Source organism: Elgaria multicarinata, chromosome 3 (assembly GCF_023053635.1).
Source record: "Elgaria multicarinata webbii isolate HBS135686 ecotype San Diego chromosome 3, rElgMul1.1.pri, whole genome shotgun sequence".
Lineage (NCBI taxonomy): Eukaryota > Metazoa > Chordata > Lepidosauria > Squamata > Anguidae > Elgaria > Elgaria multicarinata.
This window is the reverse complement of record NC_086173.1, coordinates 109,431,567-109,456,867: the sequence shown is the minus strand read 5'-3', so window position 1 is coordinate 109,456,867 and position 25,301 is coordinate 109,431,567. Positions and strand designations below refer to the sequence as shown.

Genomic DNA, 25,301 nt, shown 5'->3' with positions numbered 1-25,301 from the left:
ACCAGGATGATCAGGGGTCTGGAAACAAAGCCGCATGAAGAGAGACTGAAAGAACTGGGCATGTTTAGCCTGGAGAAGAGAAGATTGAGGGGAGACATGATAGCACTCTTCAAATACTTAAAAGGTTGTCACATAGAGGAGGGCTAGGATCTCTTCTCGATCCTCCCAGAGTGCAGGACACGGAATAACGGGCTCAAGTTAAAGGAAGCCAGATTCCAGCTGGACATCTGGAAAAACTTCCTGACTGTTAGAGCAGTACGACAATGGAATCAGTTACCTAGGGAGGTTGTGGGCTCTCCCACACTAGAGGCCTTCAAGAGGCAGCTGGACTACCATTTGTCAGGGATGCTTTAGGGTGGATTCCTGCATTGAGCAGGGGGTTGGACTCGATGGCCTTGTAGGCCCCTTCCAACTCTGCTATTCTATGATTCTATGATTCTATGTTGAGAAAGCCAATATGGTACCTAATCTGTAGTAAAAAAAATTATCTCCAACATTGGGAACATCACAAGCCCCTAATAGCAATACCACTGATTTCTTGGGATTCTGTTCACAACGAAGTTAGTGAGGATGAAATGCCATTGTATTTACATATGCGTGTAATGAGGCACCTTAGACTTTTGTTACATAACACGTACCCTTTCTTTTCAACATTTCAAGGGTCCATCAAACTACCATGACACGCAAATGTGTGTAACGTGATGTGTGAATTGAGGCTCAGTCTCTAACATGGGGCAATTTTTCTTTAGAGCTATAGAATAATTGTGAGTCACTATTTTGCACCTTCATGTTGCACAGCTAGGGCTGGAGCTTAAGGCTGCAGTCCAGGGTCCCTGTAGCCCAAGGCCCCTAAAATGATCATCCAGAGTGGCTGGCAGGTGATGGGGGCTGTGGCAAACAGGTATTGCATCAGAACTTTGGCAAGCATAGGCATGTTGGGGCCCAACAGGTCTGATGCTGATCTTTGCAGCATCCTTTCTTTTTATTTTGTAACATTGGACTCATCTACACCAAGCAGGATATTCCGGTGTAAAAGTGGTATATAAAAGGCAGGAGCCACACTACTGCTTTATATTGGTACTGAAGTGCACTGACAACTGTTGGGGCCCATGACACATATACACCAAACAGGATATAACACTATGAAAGTGGTATGAAAGCGGTATATGTTATGTGTCATGGGCCCCAACAGTTGTCAGTGCACTTCAATACCACCATCAAGCAGCAGTGTGGCTCCTGCTTTTATATACCGCTTTCATACTGCTTTCAGTGTCATAACCTGCTTGGTGTAGATGAGCTCATCGTCAACGAGAAGCAATTGCGGATGTACATGGTTACAGATGCTCATTTTATTCTTTTTACTTTAAAATCATATTATTCTTTTCGATATCAGAATGGTGTTTATACCCCCAAGTAAATGGGTTTAGCATCAAAGCAGCTAACACAAACTGCATTGTATTCCTGTAGTCATGATGTCAGTATGACTTAAATGAGTTTAAAATATAAAACTGCACATGCTCAGAGTATTTCTTTTGGCAAACTTTTTTTCTTTGTGTTTTGAGTCTTTGCTCTGACGTATCAGGAATACAGAAGCAGTTGTGAAGCATGGAATGAGGCGGAGGGAGAAGAGAAACGTTAATTGTGAGCTTCGCATTTACTGAGAGGTGTGGAGGGGCGGGGGATAAGACCACGAAGTCCAGGACCTAAACTTCCCCCGCTGTTCCACTGACTCTCTCCTCCTAAGCCTGAAGTCTACAGGCGGGTCGTCGCTCATTCTCTCTTATCTCAGCCAAGGAGTGCGACGACGCTTCCCTTTTTGCCGCCCCGCCTGGCCGGGCCAACGCGTGAGGAAGAACTTAGGCTGCCTCTGCGCATGCCCAGTCACCCGGTCTGGCTGGGCCGGGGAGGATGCTGAGGCGGTCGCGGCCCAGACGGCAGCGAGGGGGGCGGCGGGCGGAGCGCTAGGCCGGGCCGGGCGTCGTGGAGCTCCCCGCCGCTGTGGAGCACGGGAGGCCGAAGGAGGGAGCAGCGCTTGCTCCGCCGCCATGCCCGGCCCCCCAGCAGCGCCCCCCGGGCCGGACCCGGAGGAGCGCTACGACTTCCTCTTCAAGCTGGTGCTGATAGGCGACGCCAGCGTGGGCAAGACGTGCCTGGTGCAGCGTTTCAAGACCGGGGCCTTCGCCGAGCGCCAGGGCAACACCATCGGCGTGGACTTCACCATGAAGAGCCTGGAGATCCAGGGCAAGCGGGTCAAGGTGGGAGCCGGAGAGTGGAGGGGGGGGGGCGAAAACAAGGGCTGGGGAGGGGGGCTGGCTTGCCGCTTCCCCCCTCCCCCATTGCAAGGAGAGAGGCTTCTTCATAGCCCCTCTCCTCCGCTAGTAGCCACGGAGGTAACAGGTGTGTTGAATGAACAACAAGCTGTGGTTGCGGGGAGGAGGCGCCGCAGGCAGGCAGCCACCCTTTCCCCGGAGACGGGATGGCATGAGGCATCCACCGACGGCTCTGCGAGGTCCTCCTATTGGCATCCGCCGAGGGGCGATGAGTTCATCGCCAACACAAGAGTTGGCTGTGAAGGAGCGGGGCTCGCACAGCCAGAACTATTTTACCTGTATAGCCTTTCTGCCCTCTCAGTCTTCATCCTCAAATGGGCTACCGGACATTTAAAACACCCCCAGACAATATACACGCGGAGTTGTTTCTCTCGCCCATGCCCAACCCCCACCCAGAACCAGGAAGGTTAAGGGCAATCAGGTAAAGCATAGCCTGTGTACAAGTACTGGAAGGAATATTGGGTGCCTGTGAATTGTGGAATGAACAGCGATCATGAGAGCTAATAACCTCAGTTAGAGTATTCCGGGCCTGCTTAAATGAGACTCGAAAAAGGAGGTTGCATTTTTTAAAAGTACTGTTGTTCTTGTTTTAAAAAATGGCACCTCCATATAATCATAATGTTAGAGTAACAGTTAGATGTACAGGATATCCTACAGTTGGTTAACTTGATTTTAAGCTCCTGTGGGTATGTATTATATAAATATTTATACACTTCTCTCTCTCAGTCCACTTTGTGCATCTGATGAGTGCTGTTAACTACAAAAGCTTGTGCTACAATAAACACATTCCTCTCTAAGGGTTCCAAACCATTTTATCTCTTTGCTGCTACACAATGGGACTCTGTACTGAGTTTCACACAGCTGGTATAGTCTATAAATTTAGTTGCTGCCCATATGTTTGCAGCATTGCCATGCCAGGGAACCATGGGCCATGTGTATGCCACGCTTGTGTGCTAATGCTGCATGCATAGGGACTAGAAACCCAATTAAAATATAGTTCCATTCTTGTGAAACCCTAGACCCATAAGGGCTTTGTTTTGGGTGTGTTTGGTTTTGCATGACCAGCATCTCTTTTAGATCAGGTTAACACTGTATTCTTCTAAACATTTCTGTCCACTTTTCTCTACAAATGCTTATGCATAGATGTTTTAGACATGTAGATTTACAGACTACTTGTGTCCATTATATTGCAGTAAGCTTCACAGGAATTATTTCTACAGTTCAGACTGGGAAACTGCAGTTGAAAGGTGTTAACTGTTTTCACATGACACAAAAAATGTATTTTTATTTTTTGCATTTCTCTTGTCTGTAATGTGAATGTAAAATGTACACTGGCTAGAATGTACACGTGACTTTAAAATAGCTGCCTTTCTGTTCTGTATTATCAACATTTTCACATGCATATAGCTAAAACATGGTTGGTGTTGTATGAAATGGCCCTAGCTTTTTCTGCAGTATCACAATAGGATTTTAAAAACTGCTTTGGATAGTGCTAAACAAGTTTAAAAATGGGTTTACAGTGGACTTCAACAAACTTGTGCAACCACTTTATCAGCTGACACAGTTTCCCAAAGTGGCTTAGAAAACTGTTCAAAGTACTGGGAAAGTAAATAGAATGATTTTCCAGATCCCACCTTGGAATGGAAACAAGTAGCAGAGCAGTACTGTTGACCCAAAGACAAATGTTGTGCTCAATATCTTACAGTTATTGCTATGACTGTACTACACAGAGGGTAAGAAAGTAGAACGTTTTCTCTAGGTTTCCCTTTAAATTAATTGTTATTCTGCAAATCCCAAGCCATTTTTAATTTTTTTTTTTTAATCTGAGGAAGTTTCAGGAAACCATTTCTGGGTTCTGTAAAAGAAACTTCTGAGAAGGCAACATACCAGAATAGGGATGCCTTGTGGAGTATGCATGCATGCCCCCTTTGGATCATGGTACTTGTAGTGCCATTTTTAGAACAAAGCAAAATGACTCAGTCACTTTCAGCCCCAACTCCTATATGTTATCATTGCAACACAAAGCACATACATTCCCATTTGCTAATGCTGTAGCATAAGTGAGAGAATTCCATTCTGTAGACTAGTTCTGCTGGTTGTTATTCCAACAGAATAGGGGCAATGATTAGGACATCAGCATCGCTAACCAAGAGACTAAATCAATTCACATGTTTATTTTTCTGTGCTGCTGCATAACCATTGCAAGAATTTAGTCTATAGACACATACAGCTGGAATAGGACTGAAAATCATCCTTGTCCACCTTCAAAGATTCTTTTTCCACAACAGCATTCACTCATACCATATATTAATATTCATAACCCAGACACTAACTCAAGCTTCTGTGCTGCAGACCGCAGGGAAACTTTTTCAGCCCATTTCAGAGAAGCTGGGGTGGGGGTTGCAATGATGGGCAGTGCCAAATGCAAATGTCAGTGGTGGTGACAGATAAAAGTGGCTGGGGCTGAAAGATCTAAAGAAATAATTTGTTACCAGTTTGTAGTGGGAGGCCATGCTGCTCACAAAGAAGCAGGACAAGCCCCTTCATGTATGCTTAGAATTAAGCAGGAAAGAATCGTGTTAAAAGTACAGAAAACAGAGAATTGTTTTTACTTTTGTTTGTTTTTGCTTATGTGAATTAGCAGAGGTTTCCATTTAATTAACATTTGTCAATTTTTATTTTTTTGCTAAATATGCCTTAATATATTTAGTTTCTCTTTCCTTTTTCCCCCATTGAGAAGGGTTTCAGTGTATTTTACCTCTGAAACTGGAACTTGGCTGAATTAAATGTTGAACAAACGCACAGTAATTACAAACATTTTCCTTCCTGTGGACTCCACCTAGTACCAGGTGTTTCTGCTGCGTACTCTTAGAGGAGGACAGTTCCAGCTCAAAAGCTAAAGAAGACGTGGCAGAAAATAAAAATACATTTCCTGTGATTGGCAGTTAGACATATTACTGTAGAAGAAATTAGAAGTACATTGTCTGCTTTTAGATACCAGTAGTACATAGTTCTCTGCATTTCAGTATTTCAAACTAATTCTGGATAGGCTACAATTTGAGTGGATTAGGAAATTCAAATTCAGTTTCAGACTTCCTTAGTCATGTTCAGTACCTTGAGCTTGGTTGAAACATTCCCCATATGTAAAGTTTTGAACATGTGACAGGCAGATAAACTGTGACAGCTGTGTTATCTGCATGGCTTCTTGCCTTCTATCATAAACCATTGCCAAATGGACAATGGCTTTGTCATTCTGAAAGCCCTCCAGGCCTTGTTCCTGGGCAGGGTAGAATGATTTTATCATGACTCCTTTGACCTCGGAATACATGAGCTTGAATTTGTGCTCTGAGATAAATATTACATTCTTCTAGATTACATGAGGTTTCATTTTGCTTGATTAGGGTGACCATATGAAAAGGAGGACAGGGCTCCTGTATCTTTAACAGTTGTATTGAAAAGGGAATTTCAGCAAGTGTCATTTGTATATATGGAGAACCTGGTGAAATTCCCTCTTCATCACAACAGTTAAAGCAGCAGGTGCCCTGCCCTCTTTTAAATCTGGCCACTCTAGTATAGCTCCTGCAGCTTTAACTGTTGTGATGAAGAGGAATTTTCAACAGGTTCTCCATATATACAAATGACACCTGCTGAAATTCCATTTTCTGTGCAACTATTAAAGATACAGGAGCCCTGTCCTCCTTTTCATATGGTCACCCTAGCTTAGTAAAACCTTAAAGAATTCATTTTAAGAGATAATATTGATGAATGAGGAGAGTGTTCTTAACTGCAGAAGGCCATGGAATAGTTGGGTGTATTGGTTAAGGCTTTGGAGGCTCTGAACACACACACACACATGGTGACAGCTGTAGTGCTGCAGGTTCAACATTTGTCTAGATGTTGATTATGTCTATAGTTCCAGTATTTCGGAAATCTTTGACTACCAGTATCTGTAGCTGATTCATATACTCCTGATATACATTTTAAAAAATCAGGTTGGGTTCAGTCTTTGGTTTTGTACCAGCAAAAATTAGTAAGTCTTTCAATTCATTTTTATTTTAAAATATGTGCTATAGCATTGCATTAAAATAATTTATTTTAATTTAATTTTTTTTGCTTTACTTCTTGCTTTAAGAGAGATGATGTTTAAAATTTCTTGACAGCCTTCCTAGTAGTTCAGCTATTTTCTTAAAATCCTTGACATAAGAATCCTGTCAATGACGACAGTGAAAGGTGAAGAAATTGGTCCCAGAGGATTCAAATTTCCTCCTTTCCATTCCCATTTAACAAAGGAAAAGTAATTGTCCAGACAGCACAGTGAAAAGGGATCTAAACCCTTTCCCATACTGTACTACTTAGGTGGAGATGGCTTCTTGCTCTCCGTTCACACTCCGCATGCTATATCTTCAGTCAGGTTCAAAGTTGGGAAAGGCATTTACCGTAACTCTTCCCCCCCCCCCCCTGTACTACTCAGGATTAGGGCCATTCCCACTAAGTCCCCCTTCCCCCAGTGAGCCACATTGGGCTCCCAACTTGCCAAACGTGAGATTACCTTTGTTTAGCCATCCAGAGGATGGCTAAAGGCTAGGTTTATTCCTAACTGATATGGGATTTTATTGATCTATTTGTTACATTCCCAAGGAGCCCAAAGTGGCATACATGATCTCTCTTGCATTTTATCCTAATAGCAAGCCTGAGTGGTAGATTAGATGATAGGTTAGGTTATTTCTCCACTCTTTGGCTGGATTCTGGTGAGGGAGAGGGGTTATTGGTGATATCAGAGGCAGTAACCAGACACTTGTCACCACCATGTTTTCGACTACACATGAGAACACAATGGCTTTTGCTTAGCTTTTGATGCAGCTACAAGGAATAAAATTGTTTAACAAAACCATTGTACTGGTTTATGCAAACAGTTTATAAGGAGATGATTTTTTTTAGTTATATAAACTCTGTAGGGCTATCTGAATTTTGATCTGGTTTTGATAAAACTAATATTTTGCAATGTAAGCCTTCTCAGTAGAGTGATGTCAAATAATCAAGTAGTTGATTATTTATCATATAACTGAATATTTTAAAATCAAGTTTCTATTTCCGTCTGTCCATACCGTTACATTGGGAAGACAACCCTTAAGTGCCTTTTCAAAATATTGTTTTGCCTAGCAATTACAGAAATGAAAACCATCTGTAATCTAAGAAAGCAATTCAAGTACATCCAAATCAATAGGGATTCTACCATTGAGTTCACTGGGTGTCAGATTGCAGTTTTAAGCATACTTAACTTGGGCATAAATTCTGTTTAAAGCAATGAAACTTTCTATGACTGAAGTGCAAATGCATGCAAGTTCGCAAATAGCTGTTAATTTTAGTGTGGAAAAAGGCAGAAGTCTAGAAGGCAATTTTGCCTGATTGCTATAAAAATTTGTTGAACACTCAAAATGAGATCCAGAATGGCTTTTCAGCATGTGAAGGAGCTTCCATGCATGTGTTAGGGCTTCCCTGTTGCTGTTTTCCAAATCACATCTTTGGTATTGGAGGCCATTCCCAGAGTTCACCAGATTGGCTGGTTGGAGCTGTTGGAAGGAGCCGCTAGAAGAAAGGGTCTTAGACACATGGACACATGGAAGCTCTTCAGATGGTTCTTTGAATCCTTCTTATAGGCTGTGATTAAAAGTTCCAGGGATTCCAGCCTTTGCACACAGTTATCTGAAGATAAGGCTGCCCACTCGTGTTAGTGTCGAAAGTGTTCTGTGTGGGCAATGGACATATGCATGCAAAACATTTCTGTTGTCTAAGACAGACGTACACACACACACCAGCCCTGTCTGGTGGCTCTAAAAACATTCTAGGAACAGGGTCTGTGATTCCTGCCATAGAAATCTTTTTCTTAGAGAGCAGAGTTCTAGGCATGAATCATAACTCCTGTGTGAACATTGGGGCTGTTAGACTAGAATGAGAGTCTTGGTATCCAGAGTTTGAAAGCACTGTTACCTTGAATTGAGATTTCAGATGTGCAGAGATGTGTGCCCATGTGCCATGGGTACCTACTCTTCCTCATATGTTGTAATGTTTTTAAAGGGGATATTAAACTCAAATCTGTACACTTGAGTTCGGACTTTTTAGTTCCATTGAACTAATTTTTGCTGTGTTACATTTTGTATTCATACTTCTATATTATGTCTTCCATCAGCAAGAAAAAAAATAACTATCTGAAAAGTACTACCAGTACCTTTATGATTGAAGAGGTGGTAGCCTAACTTCTTTCTTATTCTCTTTAGTTGCAGATCTGGGATACAGCTGGCCAGGAAAGATTTCGAACCATCACGCAGAGTTATTACCGAAGCGCCAATGGAGCTATCCTAGCCTATGACATCAGCAAAAGGGGCTCTTTCCAGTCTATTCCTCGCTGGATTGAGGATGTAAGGAAGTATGCGGGCTCCAACATAGTACAATTGCTAATTGGTGAGTGTGGAAAATTACTGCTAAATTTGGTTGTTAGAAATCCAAAGCAGTATGCCTATGCATAACAAGACAGTAACAGCGAGGACATCTCAGGAATGGAGAGGTGTTTTATCTTACTTTCAAAGTGGATTCAGTTACTGTCTGGTCACTGGTAGAAATTGGGAAACTTTGGCTTTTAGTCTCCGCTATAATTCACATTGCTGCCTTATGCAATTTTATTTTTCTCAAAAGAAACTGACATGGGATTCTGTGGTCTTCCATATTTTCATTCAAAATATATATTTTAAAAAACACTTTCGAGCTCCTAGGGGTTGTGTGAGCCAAGACACACTCTGTCTTCATCTCTGCTTGGATCTGGCTTTTAAAAGTCTATGCCACACTGTAACACTCCAACAGATTCTATTAAGCCTTTGAATAGCATTGACAACTTCTGAAATCAGATGTATTCATAATGGTATGGTATGGTACTGGTCATTGGTCTGGTATATAGCTCAATATCAAATACGCTAAATAAATTTGAAATGTTTACTTTGGGCTGGATCCAGATTTAAACTGGATCAACTGTGCTGGATTTCAATGCCACTTTCCTTTCCAGGGAAGCCCCAGTCCCCTGAAAATGCTATAGAGAGAGTTGAATGGGGTGAGTTTGATGTGTGTGGGAGGAGAGAATCCTCCAAAATCAAGCAGAGGGGCCTTCCATGAGCAGAGTCCTTCCTCTTGCAAATGGCGGATCCTGGATCCAGCCTCTTGTTAGGGTTGCATGTTTCTTTTCTGTGCAGCTTACAAAGATTGTCTGCACGTGAAGAATTGTGGTATAGTAATTCTTTGTCATGTTAACTTCAGAGACAAAGGGATAAAAAATAAGCAATATGAGCCCATTGGTATAAGAATTAATAGATTTGTTGAGGATGCACCCTTTGTCAGCATCAGAATAGGATGAGATTAGACATCCCAAATCCAGAGTGCAAATGTTATAATTTCCAGTGGCTTGGATTTCTTCAGCCTTCCTCCATAGATTTTCCATCAGCTTCCACTTTCACCTGCTCTCTCTCATCTCTAAGATAAAGTGGCAGCTCATCTCCAACCTGGTTATTTGCTTCACCTCTGAAGTCCTGCTGCTCTTCAAGGACAGTTCCGTGGGTCTCTGCTGTCTCTTCCCCCCCCCCCCCCCCGATATTCCCCTGGCTAAAGACGTTCCCTGACCTCAGTAGTGACATTTTAAAAAAAATAATAATCTGTAAACAATTCCACTTTTTCCTGCTAGGAAACAAGTCTGACCTAAGTGACCTTCGGGAGGTTCAGCTAGAGGAGGCTCAGAGTTTGGCTGAACACTATGATATCATCTGTGCCATAGAGACTTCTGCGAAGGACTCCAGCAATGTGGAGGAGGCTTTTGTAAAGGTGGCAACGGAGCTCATGATGAGGCATGGAGGCCCCATGTTCAGTGAGCAAAACACAGACAGCATCAAACTTGACAGCAAGGATGTAGTAGAAGGATGGGGATGTGGCTGCTGATACAGCTTATGAAATATCTCTAATTGTTACTGGAATTTAGAGGGTACTCTCCTTTTTTTCTCTCTTCCTCTCTCTCTCTCTCTCTCTCTGTGTGTGTGTACACACATACACACACCAGTATCCACTTCCTGCAAGCACATTGTTTTCATAGGTTAGCCATTAACATTTGCAGAATGTTTTTAAGCGAAGGGACTTTGTTATGTGGATCTAAAATGCACGGCAGTTATTCTTTCCAACAGATTCTGTTAAGAGGAACTAGGGTCACTTGAAAGTAAGTTGCACAGAGGGAAGCCACTGGGATTTTCTCGTATGAACTTGAACAAGCAATTGCTGCATTGCAACTCCCTCTACACGGGCTCTCGTCAACGAAGATAACGCTTCTGCTTTTAGGTCAGCGAGTCAACACTGCCTCTTTAAACTTTCGACATTCCACCAAGAAGCAGAAACCACAGAGGGTCTCTGCCCATGCGTTTTGAATGCTTTTTCATATAGGACAAATCAGCTGACATTTGTCTAAAATGAGGAACCTCCATAGAATTTAGGTTTTCCTAGACGTTAAAATGCTACATATGGGGAGGGAGGTTGCTTAATACTGCTGGTGCAAGCCTAGCTGGAAAGATGTTCTCCTCTCATGTTTTCCAGACAAATTGAGAAGCCAGCATGAGCAGTACTGACACATGGTTCATGAATTTATTTCCTTGATATCCACCTCAGAATACTTGATCCTAAATACATTTCATTGGATGTTAGTCCCACTGATTTCAATGGAACATTCTTGGAAGTAAATGCCTTTGAAAATTCATCAGGCTTACTTCCAAGTAAACAGGCTTAAGATTGTATGGTTAAGAAAGGTTTGTTAATCATTTATTTTGTACATTTTTAATAGTCTCCTCAAAGTTCGTATTGTGGACTTTAGTCCTCTGCTTCATTATTTCAAAATTCACATTCAGCACCCTTGGAAAGAAGGAGGTCTTTTGAACATCTCTTTCCCCCTTTTCCACCTGCTTCTCTAGTCACCAGTTTCACTGAAAGTTAGTTCCAGTTGATCATTAATTTTGCTGTTGGAGTATTTTATTTTTATTTTTTTGGCATAGGATGTTATCCTAGCTAAAGCTTCTTCCTATTTCACTTTTAGACTAGAAGGGGAATTATAAATTGAAACCTGGATCTGCAGGTACTTTAAGACATCATGAGATTTCTCTAGGCCAGTATTGTTAAGAAGCTCCTTGTGGATAAGGTTGTCAAAGCTACAGTTGGGTGTAGGTGATCATTGCGACTTTTCCTGGAATGACGTCTCATGATGACGTGGAGCCCCTAATAAATGATGCAGCAGTTGCTTTCTTATGTCAGAAATTGGTTTAAGAGCTCTCAATTTGGGGCACATGTTCTGATTTTGTAAGATAATCCTTTTATATAATAGATCATGCTCCTCCTGCTTCTCCACCCCACCCCCCGAAGAAATGCCAGTGTAGTGTAGTGGCTAAAGTGTTGGACTAGGAGTCAGGAGATCCGGGTTCTAGTCGCCATTTGGCCATGGAAGCCCACTGGGTGACTTTGAGCCAGTCACAGACTCTCAGTCCAACCCACCTCACAGGGTTGTTGTTTTGAGGATAAAATGGAGAGGAGGAAGATTATGTATGCCAACTTGGGTTCCTTGGAGGAAAAAAAGTCGGGATATAAACGCAATAATAATTTTTAAAAAAATAAAAAAATTCTTTAAATTGTAGTTCCTCCTTCTACATGAAAAATCTTTACTTTTGACAGGAAATCATGAAATATATTAATGAAAAACTGCTTGACAATTTCTGCTCAATAGATTTAACTTAAAGATCCTTGCTTATACATTTATGTCAGCCCAAATTCATGCCTGTAGTTTAGACATGCAGATGTTAGCAACAGATTCCTTTTTTCAGCACCTTAAAATTGGGATATGAATAGTGAATAGAGTGTCTGTAAGTTCCTTAAGCCAACCTTTTTAAGTGCTTAACTTGTTATCATAAAAGGGCCCAATTTCAGAGCAAAGGGCTAAATCTCTTAGAAGCAGATCCTTGCTCCTAAAAACAAGTCCTGAAACAGGTTATGTTAGGGAAATGCAGGTTAAAAGGGTATATAATTCAGAGTGTTGTTATTAGGAACATCAATTTATGATGATCTCTGTTGACGTAAGAGAGGATCAGGATAAGTCTGATGTCAGCAATCCTTTTAAAAATATTAGTTTTATTAATAAGCAAATCATCTTTTTATAGAAAATATGGAACATTTTAATCTGTTTTGATTTTTGTAACTCATCCTGTTCCCCCCCCCAAAAAAAAGATGGACACCCACGGGGTCCTGCGTGTTGAGATTTTGTTTGTAATGTCACAATAGTGGCTTTAATCTCAAGCATTTATAGATGTAAAAAGTAAAGGCGTCTCAATTTCAGTGAGGGGTCATTTTTCCACAATTATATCTTATGCAGAAATAGTGTGAGGTGTGACAGAGAGGGTTTGCTCTTAAATAGTGCTTTATATGAAGATTCTTCAGAACTGCTGATTCTATATTTTAAGAGCACTGATTGCCCAGCCGTAACTAATCACTGTATTTAGAGCTATAGGAAACTCCAGTGGTTAGCTTAAGTGAACATGGGTATTAAACAGAAATGTTTTACACTGTGAGTGCAATCGTCTAGGCACTGTTGTTGCATAATTTCCTTTTATTTCTGCAGGGCCTTTCCCCATTAAAATGAATGGAAGCTGCGTAGCAACTGTACTCGGTTGATTTAACCCATCAGCTCTAGACCAGGGCCTAAACTGACGTACCTGTGCAGGAGCTTTTACATCGGAGCTAGGTTCCATTCAATTCAGTGGAACGGAGGGGTGTAAGGGTCTTTTCCAGCTAGCTATTGGAGGACCCAATGCCATTACATATTTAGGATCACTTTGATCTGGCATGATGGGGCTCCCATGATCTTTTTCTAGAAAATGCACCTCTGTGGAGAACTTAGATTATTGTTTTCTATATCACATTTCCAGGTTTTATATGAGCAGGATCCTTCTGGACTTTGCTCACGGGGTTGTAGTCACAAACTCAGTTCAAAAACCTGTGGTGGGCACATCAAATGTTGTTTCAGGATTAACCTGTTGCCTCAGATCTATGCACATTTTATGACAGGTGTATTGATAAAGCACAAATCTTACCAATTAGCAGTCTTTAGCATTTTATATTAGGATGTAGCCTGGGAGTGAATGAGCGGTATACAGTGGAGCTTTATCCAAATTGTGGTTCCATATGAGCCCTAGATGAATAGCACTGTTTGCTACAAGTTTAAGACTTTCTCCAGGCCATTCAAATAGATAAGATTGTACTGTAGCCCATCAAACATTGTAAAGAGTAGCTTTTGTTACAATCATTACTTTTTAAACATAGGTAGATTTCAGCCTAGGCTTTAGAGATGCAAAACTATATTGTTTTATCCGCACTGAGCCTTTTGACATCCTTTGGAATGGTTGCCTTGTTAAAGATATGAGCTATTAACAGAATCGTGCAAGAAAATGGCCGCTGCCAAAGCCACCAGTGGACCTGCCTGTGCTTGCATGTATTTTAGTGGGAAAGAGCAACAATGAGGTTGCTATTGAGGGTCTGTGGCAGAAGGTGTGCCTAAGCAGCCTCTCAATGGAACAGCTGAGGCCTGGCTTGCAAGACTGCTAAGATCTGGACTTAAACCTGATGCCTTACCAGGTGAAGGTGGTGTTAGTGGCAATGTGGCTGCTTGTCTTGTGGTTAGGTGGAAGAGAAGGGGTATACATCCAGTACGCAGAGAAAAATATGGCATCATGCCGTGCTCATGTGGCATGCAGTGCTTGTAGCCCTGGAGATCTCATCGATGGAAGCAGGCTGCAGAATTGATTTGTGGGCTTGTAGCCCTAGGGGCTTGGTTTGACCACGAACTTTAAAAGGGAAACTTGGCAAGGAACTGTTTAGGGACCTCTTATCACTGGAAAAAACTTAAGCACTTTGTTTTTCTTCCATCTTTTTTATTAGAACGGATAGATATTTCCCACAAGTGTATTATGTAGAAAATCTTTTACAGCACATTCATCTGTCAAAGGAAACTTCCCAGTAAAATATAGAAATAGTCACTCATCTTAAAGGCTAGGAAGCATTAATTTATTTTCAGCAAAGAAATCATATTTCTGACCACAATTCCTTTTCTTTCCCTCAAGACTCAGGGCTGATTCATGCAACCTTTACATGTTGGAGTATTGTGGATTATTTGATGACAAAATGATAGTAGAGTAGTCACCTGATTGCTTTGCCACAGGGCCATATCATTAGTCAATCCATGTGAGTTGGCCCTCAACTGTTATGTATGTCGATGAGCTGTGGAGATTGTCTACTTTAGCTAGATATTATAAAGATATATTGCAAATTGCTTGACCTAAATCTAGTTTTTCTTAAACCTTATTGTAAGACTGAATTTAATTGATTAATAAAGTTGTCTTGATTAACACCCCCAGATCAAGAAACAACACATTTGCATGCCAAAGACACACAAAATATGAGGGGGACTGGTTTGCCCAACTCGAATCTAGTACAAAATTTAGTCCCATGGGTAAATTTCAGGTGCATCAGTAGAAGCACATACTGAATTCTGATGTTGATACTAGTTAGATGAGCACTTGTTCTGAAAACAGTTCTTAATTAGACTTACGAGCAATTCAGATGTGCCACATTTCTTACACAGAAAGCAAATTATGTGGCATATTTTCTACGTAGGAAATATTGTTTATTTCAGGGAAACGTAGCTACTTAAGCACAAAAGTACCATTCATAATTGATGGCACCGCACATGTATTTTATCATTTAAAATTGGGTACATCTTGCAGCAGAGTTTTTAAAAATAAAATATACATTTGTCTGTAGGATTGGGTTCTATCTGTCCAAAATAATCTAGGAGTGTAAGTGTGCAGCGAGCACATTAAATGAGTGATTTCATAACATGTGGCCAGAGATGATGGAATAAATGTTAGAAAACTTCCTGAGTAGTTGAAAACTACCTAAACTTTTTGAAGAATTGCTCAGTTTTGAAAAGTTCTATTTCTAGTGGGTAGGACTCAGCCTTAAAATAATGTTGTTGGTAGTAATGGTTTGCATTTGAACATTTTCACTGTATGCTATATATTGTAGTAAATGTATAATATCCTTTTTCCTTAATGGTTATAGAATGAAATCTAGACTTTGCTATACAGCAAGGAGAATACAACTAATAAGTACTGTTGAATTCCTCATCTTTATGTGGAAAGTAATTGTCCACATGAATATTACTGTTCCAAATTGCAGAGCTTGTGGAGGTTGGTTTTTTTTAGATAGTTGCCTTATTAACCTGTTGACAGAGTTCATCTTAATGCATAAACTATGCAAAGATTTGTTAATCTAAGATGTGTATTTAGTACAGTGCCTTTCCTTTGTTTTTTGTGAAACATCTGAAATTGGGTAATGTAAGCATGTAGACATGTTTGTGACACTAGCACAATAGTAGATTGGATGTACGTGGAAGCAAAAATCAACTATCACACACACACAGTTATGCAATCTAAGAAAGACTTTGTACATTACATAGAAGTGCAGAAAGACTTCATGCTTCTCTCTTTGCACTTCCAGTGTAATGTTGAGAGAGGAACTTGGATATTCCCCATGGGATGGGGAGAACTGGCCCTACCTCCTTTCTGGCCCACTCACACATTAGAAAGTGTCAAGCCTTTTAAAAATGTCTAAATTAATCTCAGCTTCACTACGGATCAATATTGTGAATAATGCCAGATCAGGCATCATTTCCTTTGAATCCTCTTTCCTTCCTTTTAAAAACTGATTAGTAAAGCAGCAGCAAGAGCAGAAGAAAATATCTGCTTCCTCGCTCACATCTCTGTCTGCTTTCCTTTCCTTTCCTTCTCCCTGCTCCACCCAGGTTTCTTTGGCCCTGCTGTGGTGATGCCGCTGGGCTGGGCTTTCTTTCGTAGCTTTCAAAATAAGCTGGAAGGTGACACCATCAGAAGGATTTGGTAGCTGCAGGATTTTTTAATTGGTCAGATGGGCAGAGCTGGAAAATCTGGAACTTGAGGCATGAAGTAAAGTAAGGAAATTATGCCAAATATGGGTGTGGTTTACTGGCTGATCCATTTTCCCTGAATCCCAAACTTGTGCACCAGGAAGTAATTTCCATTGAAATCATGGGACTTCTTTTACATAAATCTCTTTCAAATCAGGGTGTCACTCTCTGTCTCACTGTACTGCAGTCCTGAATCCCTACTAATTTGTATAGCTGGGAAGGAAATTTACAGGGTATGGTAAATACTGAGACAATCTGGATTGGTTTGATATTATGGTTCCATAAAATGAACATATAGTTACATCTTAGCTGCTTTGATTGTATTTTGAGAAAATAAATTGCATGAGTGATTCACATGCATGCTCTTAATATGATTGGTATTAGTCAAAGTCCTCTTACTGTGATAATAATAATTTTGTAACATTCAGTTTTCAGTTAATTGTATTGTGGGAAGCAAACTGTAGGGAAGATTCCTCCCCCCCCCATCCCACCCTCCCCGACTTCCCACTCTCAGTTATAAAGCTTGGGAGAAGCTTTTGAAGACTGCCTATTTCTCTTTAAGTTCCCAAACTTTTCAATTTCTTGCACTAATGAGCAATGTGCCCTCATCTCAGGACAGCCCCCACCCCAAATCCACAAGATAGACCTGCAGGGAGGACCAGGTTTCCATGCACAGATTTTTTTATTATTATTATTGCTGAATCAGGAGCCACATAGGCAGATGGGTTCTAAATCTGCACTGCAGTGCAGGTGAGACATGCACCTCCATCTGCTGCCCTACGGCCTAGGCACATACCACTATCCATAGATCAGAAACGTCTAGCATGGGCATTTGTTTTTAATGCAGTCAGAGTTATGTGACTGAAAAATAAACAAGAGCTTCCATGGGCATGCACAATGGTTTATTTAAACATTTGGAGAAATCTTAGAAGGCTTCACCTTAAAAGTAAGAGGACAGAAATTTCCCACTGGATGTCTTAAGCACAAAAAAGATGTTTGTTTTGTTTTTTGCTTTTAGGAGAAAAGGCTGCCTCTTGAAACTGAAAGGCAGAAGTGAAACAGACACGGGCTTCCTGTTTAGTTTTTTGTGTGTCTTTGGCATGGGGAAAAGATACAGATGCACATTGATGTTCGTTTGTCTCGTAAGTGCAGCTCTTCCCATGACTCAAGTGTGCGTCTGTATTATCATCCCATTGCTTTTAGTTGACTGAGGTCGTAGCCTAACACTAGAATCCGTAGAAAACTGGGAAAAGGCTATAGATTGGGGCATTCGAGTGGTGTGTGTGTGTGGTAGAATGCATATCTGTGAGTGCGGTAGTGTTGGCACAGGTTGGATCTGATAGAGGGGAAGTTATTTTTAGGGCAATCTTTAGTGGTAAATGCCACTAAAGTCTTTGGAGGTTCCTCATGTGTACTGTGTTGTCAGTGGCATTTCCTGCTCTGTAATAGTGCCTCGCTTGTTGGTATCAGGTGGTTTTAAAAAAGAAAAAAAACTCTTGTCCCAGAGACATGCAGCTTCCACTAGCCATAAAGGAGGCCTGGCTCACATACTTAGTGGGGAGAAAGCTCTGATTCATATTGAATTCACTCACTTCATTCCAAAAGGACCTAAAGGCTTGAAGAACTCCGGTGTTACTGAAGTGTTCTGCATTTTCTAGAACAGTTCTATTGCTTGTAATAATCAAGGCTTCTGGGAACAGGCACAGAGCCCATCTTTCTGATCACCGGCAACTATCTTGTTTTTCCTCGCAGTGTTTACCAGATGAGGTGGAATGCAAGATAACAAGGGAACATAGCTTGCATACGATAGTCAGTTTTGACATTTTACTGTCACCTATTTATGAATTTATAAGAAAAAAAGTTTATTTTTAAAAACTATGAAACCTACTTTTTTTGTAAATTTTAGCAAAGTCTGTAGCAAATACGTTGTATTGTGTGTAATTAAAATGAGCATTTGGCTATTAAATTGTATGTGTGCTTTAATTAATTTTTCTACATTCCATCACCAGTGTGTCACCCTAAGTAAACAATGTGTTGAATTAAGGAAGTAGATTTGTCTACCCACCCACCCAAAAGCAGCACTCCTTCCTGGAGAAGATGGATCTGACCAGAGAAATGCACACCTTGGTCACCTTCTTAGATTATTGCAATGTGCTATTTGTGGGGCTGCCCTTGAAGAGCATTCAAAACTTCAACTGGTTTTCTGCTGTATATTTTTCAGACCCTGGTCTTTCATCAATTGCACCGGCTTCCATCTTGTTTCCAGCCCTGATTCAAGGTGTTGGTGATTATCTATAAAGCCCTGAATGGCTTAGGACCAGGATAGCTGAAAGGCCACCTCCTCCCATATGAACATGCCCATAACTTCCAATAGTCTTTGGAGGCCCCGTTACATGCCCCATTACATGTCCCACCACCAAAAGAGGCTTGATTGATGGATTGCGGAAGAGGGCCACTTTCTATGGCAGCACCTATGAATCCACCCCCCACCCCCAAAAGGTCAGAGACAAGCCCCATCTTTGATGATTAGGTAGACGGCAAAAACATTTTTATTTCACTTTGCATGTTTCTGCAGTTACAGGGAACAGCTCCCTTTAATCAAGGAGGAATCATGCTATGGCTCCTGTGCCGCTGCCAACATTCTTGGCAGCTTCTCAGGCTGTGCTGCCCAGAACCAAGATGGATTCTTGAGCAAAGGTGTCAGGGGAATACCAATTAAATCCATTGAACATGTGTCAGGGACCCAGTACATCTGAAGCTCCTCGATAACAAATGCAACATCTCCGAGATGAAGAAGAGGCGGGTGGTAAAATTCAGAGAAGTTGACTTCTCCACAGCTGCTAAGCCTAAAACAATTGTTTCCAGAGAAGCGGTTGGATGCAGTTTCACGCGGCTTGGTACTTGGGTCATGCTTTTTTGAACGCTACCCATTTTGTAGAAGTGCAGGAAAAATACTAGTGGGGACAGGTGGTTCCCAAAGTCCAAAGGGGCCACCAGCCCTAGGTTCCTGCAGCCACAAAGTGTAATGGAAGCAGGCTTTGCTGTCGCTCTGCTGTTCACAGGCTACTCCCAGGCCTACATTAACTGTTCTCTGAGAGAGGTGGAGCTGAGTATCTTCTAGTGCCAGTTGCTCTTGGCAATTATTTTACAATCTCATCTCATTTTTGTGAGCCATCCAGACATCTTTGGCTATAGGGTGGTTTAGAAATATAAAATGAAATGAAAACATTAACAAAATGACTGCCATCTGAGTTGCAGTAATTAAGACTTGGCTATAAAATTCAGAAGCGCATAAAACGAGCAAAATTCTACCATAATTCCATTGTTCAAGGAAAAGCAGGGGGAAACCTTCAAAATACGGTAGGGAATGGAAAGATGATGAACTCTGGAGATGAGCAGCTCTCCATGGTTCAGTTATCTATGTTTCCTAAGAAAAGCCTTATTGGATCAGAGCAAGGGTCCGCCTAGCCCAGCATCCTGCATCCACACAGTGGCCAACCAGTTCCCTTGCAGGTGCCTGAGCATCCCCTGAGTAACTCTTCTTCAGTGGCAAATGCTGCTTCTTAAACAGGAACTTCCATCTAGACATGAAGACCCTGTTCAGACAACACCCTAAACCACCATGGTTAAGCATTTTGAGCAAATTATGGCTTAGTGTGTTGTATAAACCATGAGTTAGCGTGTCATGTGAACCATTCCTAACCATGGTGGCTAAATAACAAGAGTTTAAACACGCTCACTAACTATTTACTGCAAAAGGGTTAGTGGCCTAACCGTGGCTTAGTGTGTTGTCTGGACAGGCCCCATGAGTAATAGCCATTGAGAACTGGGAACTGCTAGCAACAAGCCACTGTGGATTAATTCACCTATGTGGCTTGTCACAAGCCAGCTGCCATTTTTAAAATGCAAGCTACAGGGGGTGGGGCAAGGAGAGAGAAAGAGACACCCTGCTGGTTACAGTTTTAAGGTGAGTTGTTGGCATGGTTAACAAACCACCCACAACCCTAAAACAATCCCTGCATCTATTCACATGATCACAGCGGGGGAAATATACATGGTAGCTTCTTTTCCCTGCCACTCATGCAGGGTGGGATCAGTTTAATTATCCTTAGCAGTGCAGCATCCCATGTCAAATTACCCCAAACCTCTACAACAGTCCATAGGTTCTGGGTGGCTTGTTGACCATGCCAACAAGCCACCCAGGGCAGGTTCACACGATGACAGAAAGCTGCGCTGCTAGGGGTTATTATGCTAATCCCCCCGGCATGTGACTGGCATGCATAGGGTGGTTAAGAAGCCATGGTGGCTTATGGATTACTTTAGGGTTACAACAACCCACTCTGGCTGGGTTTGCACAACATGACAAGCAGCAGCCGGTATGTAACAACAAGCCCCGTGGGTAAATTGGGGCTATTCTACTCTGGAGATCTCCCGCACCTATATATACATGTGTGTGTTTGTGTGTGTGTATTTCTGCACCCCTTGGGGTTCTCTGAAGCATGACAATTCCTCCCTCTTGTTTCTCAATGCCCCACTTTGGCCACAGTCCTCTTGCTGCTCGCAGGCTGAATTTGCTGTTGTGGGGAGTGTGAAGCTAAACACCTTTTAAAGCCGGGGTGGAGAACATACAGCCCACCAGCTGAATTCCAACATTCATCAACCGTAGCCAGCATAGCCAGTGACAAGGGATGGTGGGAATTGCAGTCCAGCCACATCTGGGGGCCCAGACATCCTCCCTCCCTGTTTTATATCTCCAAATTAAAGATCCAAACATTCCAATACTGCCCTTATTCAATCATACGTACTCCAAATACTATCAAAATAATTTAGACAAAAGCCCACCATTAGTTTCTCATGAACCTGTGAGATTTCAGGCTGTTTAATATGAAATATATAAACCTGAATGTTGTCATTGTGTAAATCAGCCTTCCCCAACTTGGTGCCCTCTTGTTTTGGACTTCCTATTCCCATCACCCCCAACCAGCATCGCCAATGATCAGGGATCCCAGGAGTCAAGGCCCAAAACATCCAGAGACCACCAGCTGGCGTAAATGCTTAGCTCTTTCCTTTTACATACCTCTACTGCTTCACATCTGTTTAGAGCTGGTGAGAAGTAGAGGGTGAAGAATCAGCTGGGTGTTACTCAATGAAGGGCCAATTGTAATGGAGTGTTATTGAAATAATGTATTGTATTGTAATGGAGTGTTATTGAACCCATCTTGTCCCTTCAACTGCATTAACGGATCAAATATGAATGACACTTGTCACATCACTCCACTTCTGGTTGTTTTCCTTTTGACACCATTTTTAAGTTAAAGAAAACTTTATCTCTTGTAATATTTTCAGCAGATTGTTCTAAAACTCAGCACATTACAATATAGTACAGTCAAAATCTAGCACAAAAAGGGAGAGGGTTAATCAAACACTACATATAACTGTTAGACTGCCAATATGAACAGACTGCTTTGTTCTGCTGCCCTCTGATGGATAACGAAAGGAGTAAATGGCAAATTATTCTCTCCACCGACAGCTAATGAAAACAAGTATATTTTTTCCAGCGGCATCTTCTAAGAAAATGTTCTTGAATCCTAACTCACTGGAAAAACCAGTCGTGGGTTTTTTGGAAATGGCTCTGGCCACAACATTACAGCTAGTTTACTGCTCTGCTTTCAGCAGATCTATTAAGCTGTATACAACACAAAATGTTGATGTTTGCCACAGCTGTGAAAGGCAATTAGGAAATCATACTCTAATGTGTTGTTGGTTTTTTTACACCAAATGTTACAACACTTTAAGTAAAGGCTGTATTTTTAAAACATGCGCTAAATTCTGCAATCGCCAGTGCATTTCCATTTCATTTCATTTCATTTTTAGGCAATAGGTTTGGACATTGGACACACTGGTTCTTATCCACAGGAAACAAGCATTTGGAGAACTCTGAAAGGTCAGAGTGAAACTCCTTCATAGACTGGAAATATGCAGGATTCTATCATAGCTCTACTGGTCTCCTCTGATCATCTTCTAGGTGGTGTATCTGCTACCTTCTTCTTCGTGGTCTCTGTGCATCACACATATGGGCTCTGCGCCTGCGCAGGGCCAGCTTCAGAAACTTCACTAGCTGAAAGTCTTTTAGGTGGGAACCCTCCCCCACCGTCCACTGAGCATGCTCAGGGGTTTCCGCCTAATCCCCTCAGTTCTCTTCAACCGCCTGTAGGGTCAACAGCTTGTGGAGACTTCTCGTGTGTGGTATACTTATATTTTCCTTCTTGTCTTTTCTCTCCAGTTTTCTAATCTTTTCTATTTAGTTAGATATATATATATATATATATATATATATATATATATTAAAAAAAAAGAATTCGTTTGTTGTTAGTTAGCCTTGTGGCTTATGGCACATCAAGGCCTCTTCAAGAAGTGCCCCGTTTGCGGGCTGAAGATCACGCTAACCGACGAACATTCCCTTTGTTTGCTTTGCTTGGGGGACACACTTTGTGGAATCTTGTGTGTTTTGTCTAAAATTCTCGAGGCAAGCGAGAAAAAACCGATCAGACCGCCTTCAGGCGTTGTTCTGAAAAAAGGCGTTGGAGGCAGTGGAGGTACCGAGAGGATCTCGACGCTCCAAATCTCCTATTATAATGGAGTCTATGCCCCAACCTCCTCCCACGCGGAGTGAAGCCTTATCGGTTCCCCCTTCTTCCTCTCAGCTGCATCAACAAAGGCAGCAAAGAAGATTTCTAAGAGAGTGAGAGAGCATTCTGGGGCTGACAACCCCAGAAAGAAAAGAGCAAACTTAAGACGGAAAATGGGAAGAAAAAAACCGTTGAAACCGACTTCGTCGGTACCAAGGAGCCTGGTACCAAGCACTTCGGTACCGAGGCATCCGACAGGGCACAGGAGCCCGATGTCAAGCCTTTCATTGCAAAGGTCTCCTCCGGAACCGATAAGCCCGATACCGAGGCTATCGCTACCGAGACCATTTTCGATACCGAGATGGGTGACACCATCCGCACCACCAGTATCAAATTCTCCACCCCAGGCAGGGCACAGTATCAGCTCACCGATACTTTCTCCGCTGCAGATCATCACGGTACCGACAGATGATACCAGCGTAAGAGCATCGATTTCGGAAGGCGAAATTAGAGGTTCCTCCCTGGATAATACCGTACCTGATCAGGGTCCCAGTTCCCCTCGGTACCGAGAGGAACCACAGCCCATCGATACCGACGGACGTCGGTACTGACAAGTGCCCCAGCAAATGCCGGTCGATACCAAAGGCTATCGATACCGACACACGCCTCACCAGCAACCGCCGGTCGATACTGAAGGCTATCGATACTGACATACGCCTCCTTACAGATACGACCGGGGTGGTTCACCGGCTTTAGCTCATTCAGGTCCTCAATATATGACCTATGACGAGCGACATCTGTCCCCTCCAAGAATGTGGGACTATTACGCTGATTGGCAACCTCCCTAGTATCCTCCATATTATTACGAGGATTGGAGACACAGAAGGCACCAAGATTACTATTATCAGTATCCGTAGGAATGGCAACACGAGCCGTACCCGCGTTTCCGCCAACCACCCTCCAAAGCGATCTTCCCTCCATCCCTCCCAGAAGATGTCTTGGCCATGCCACCGCCGCCTCTACCATCTGTACCAAGGCGCGCTCCGCAGCCAACGCAAACTGCAGTACCAACCGCTTCGGTACCATCGGAAGCATTGCAAACATTGCCTACATCAGACATGGGACTGGATGTTCCATCGAAGGAGGATTACCAATCGGACTCCTCACAAGATACATCACCACCAGATGACCTCGTGGTCACTGCAGACGTGGTGTCCCCTTCAGAGGACTTAGCACACTTTACTGATAAGGTACAAAGAATGGCAAGGTCCCTAGGGGCTCAAATATCCCAACCTATAGAGAAATTTAATGACCCAGTTTACGATGATGTGTACTGTGGGTCATCAACCCCATTGGCTATTCCATATTTGCCTGTGCTGCTGCGCACAGCACAACAATCATGGAAGCTGCCCTCCTCTATGCCACAATGTCGAGGAGGCTAGACAACATATATTTATAAGATGCAGGACTAAATTGTCCCGTTCCTATTTACATACAAATAATGCACCAGTGGACAAAGAAGGCCGTAGGTTGCACGGCCTGGGGAGAAGAGTATACTCTTCTACAGCTTTATCCCTTCGTGTGCATAATTACCAAGCCACAATGGAAAAACGTAAGCTCTTTTTATGGGGAATATTACATCTCTCTCCGGATTCTTGCCAGATGACCAAAGGGAACTGGCAGATGTTTTTGTATTGAGGCTATGAGACTTTCTCGACAATAGCTTAATACAGCACGCCACGCTACGGACTGCGCCTCAAAGCCATGGTAGTTTCCATTGCGCTACGAAGGCATGCGTAGCTGAGGTCCGCAGGGCTGTCCCAGCAGGCACACACCCGCATAGAGGATCTGCCGTTCGATGGAAGCCAGATCTAACCACTACTGTTAGAGTCCCCATGGCTGGCCTCCTCGGTAGCAATAATAACTAGGTTCTTTAGTACACTGAAGCCTCTCGATACCGAGACTTGCAACAATATAACTAGCTTCTTCAGTGCCTAGCCTGTGACCTCTCGGTACCTAGATTGAAGCCTCTCAGTACCGTGACTTGCAACAACATAACTAGCTTCTTCAGTGCCTAGCCTGTGACCTCTCGGTACCTAGATTGAAGCCTCTCAGTACCGTGACTTGCAACAATATAACTAGCTTCTTCAGTGCCTAGCCTGTGACCTCTCGGTACCTAGATTGAAGCCTCTCAGTACCGTGACTTGCAACAACATAACTAGCTTCTTCAGTGCCTAGCCTGTGACCTCTCGGTATCTAGACTGCTCTCAATACTGAGAAACA

General features: G+C 42.4%; 1 protein-coding gene across 1 annotated transcript; it reads left to right on the top strand.

The window, feature by feature from the left end:
- The first annotated feature begins 2,036 nt into the window (after positions 1-2,036).
- RAB43 (RAB43, member RAS oncogene family) lies at positions 2,037-18,355 on the top strand. The gene is made up of 3 exons (XM_063121245.1): positions 2,037-2,255; positions 8,606-8,789; positions 10,054-18,355. Exons 1-3 carry the CDS (start codon positions 2,046-2,048, stop codon positions 10,302-10,304), a joined length of 645 nt encoding a protein of 214 aa, XP_062977315.1. The 5' UTR covers positions 2,037-2,045; the 3' UTR covers positions 10,305-18,355.
- Positions 18,356-25,301: the final 6,946 nt, after the last annotated feature.

Excerpts from the sequence above, each read along its gene's own strand:
- RAB43 (XM_063121245.1), top strand. The coding sequence starts at position 2,046 with ATGCCCGGCCCCCCAGCAGCGCCCCCCGGGCCGGACCCGGAGGAGCGC. Across the intron at positions 2,256-8,605 it reads TCCAGGGCAAGCGGGTCAAG|TTGCAGATCTGGGATACAGC; the intron begins GTGGGAGCCGGA and ends TATTCTCTTTAG. Across the intron at positions 8,790-10,053 it reads CATAGTACAATTGCTAATTG|GAAACAAGTCTGACCTAAGT; the intron begins GTGAGTGTGGAA and ends TTTTCCTGCTAG.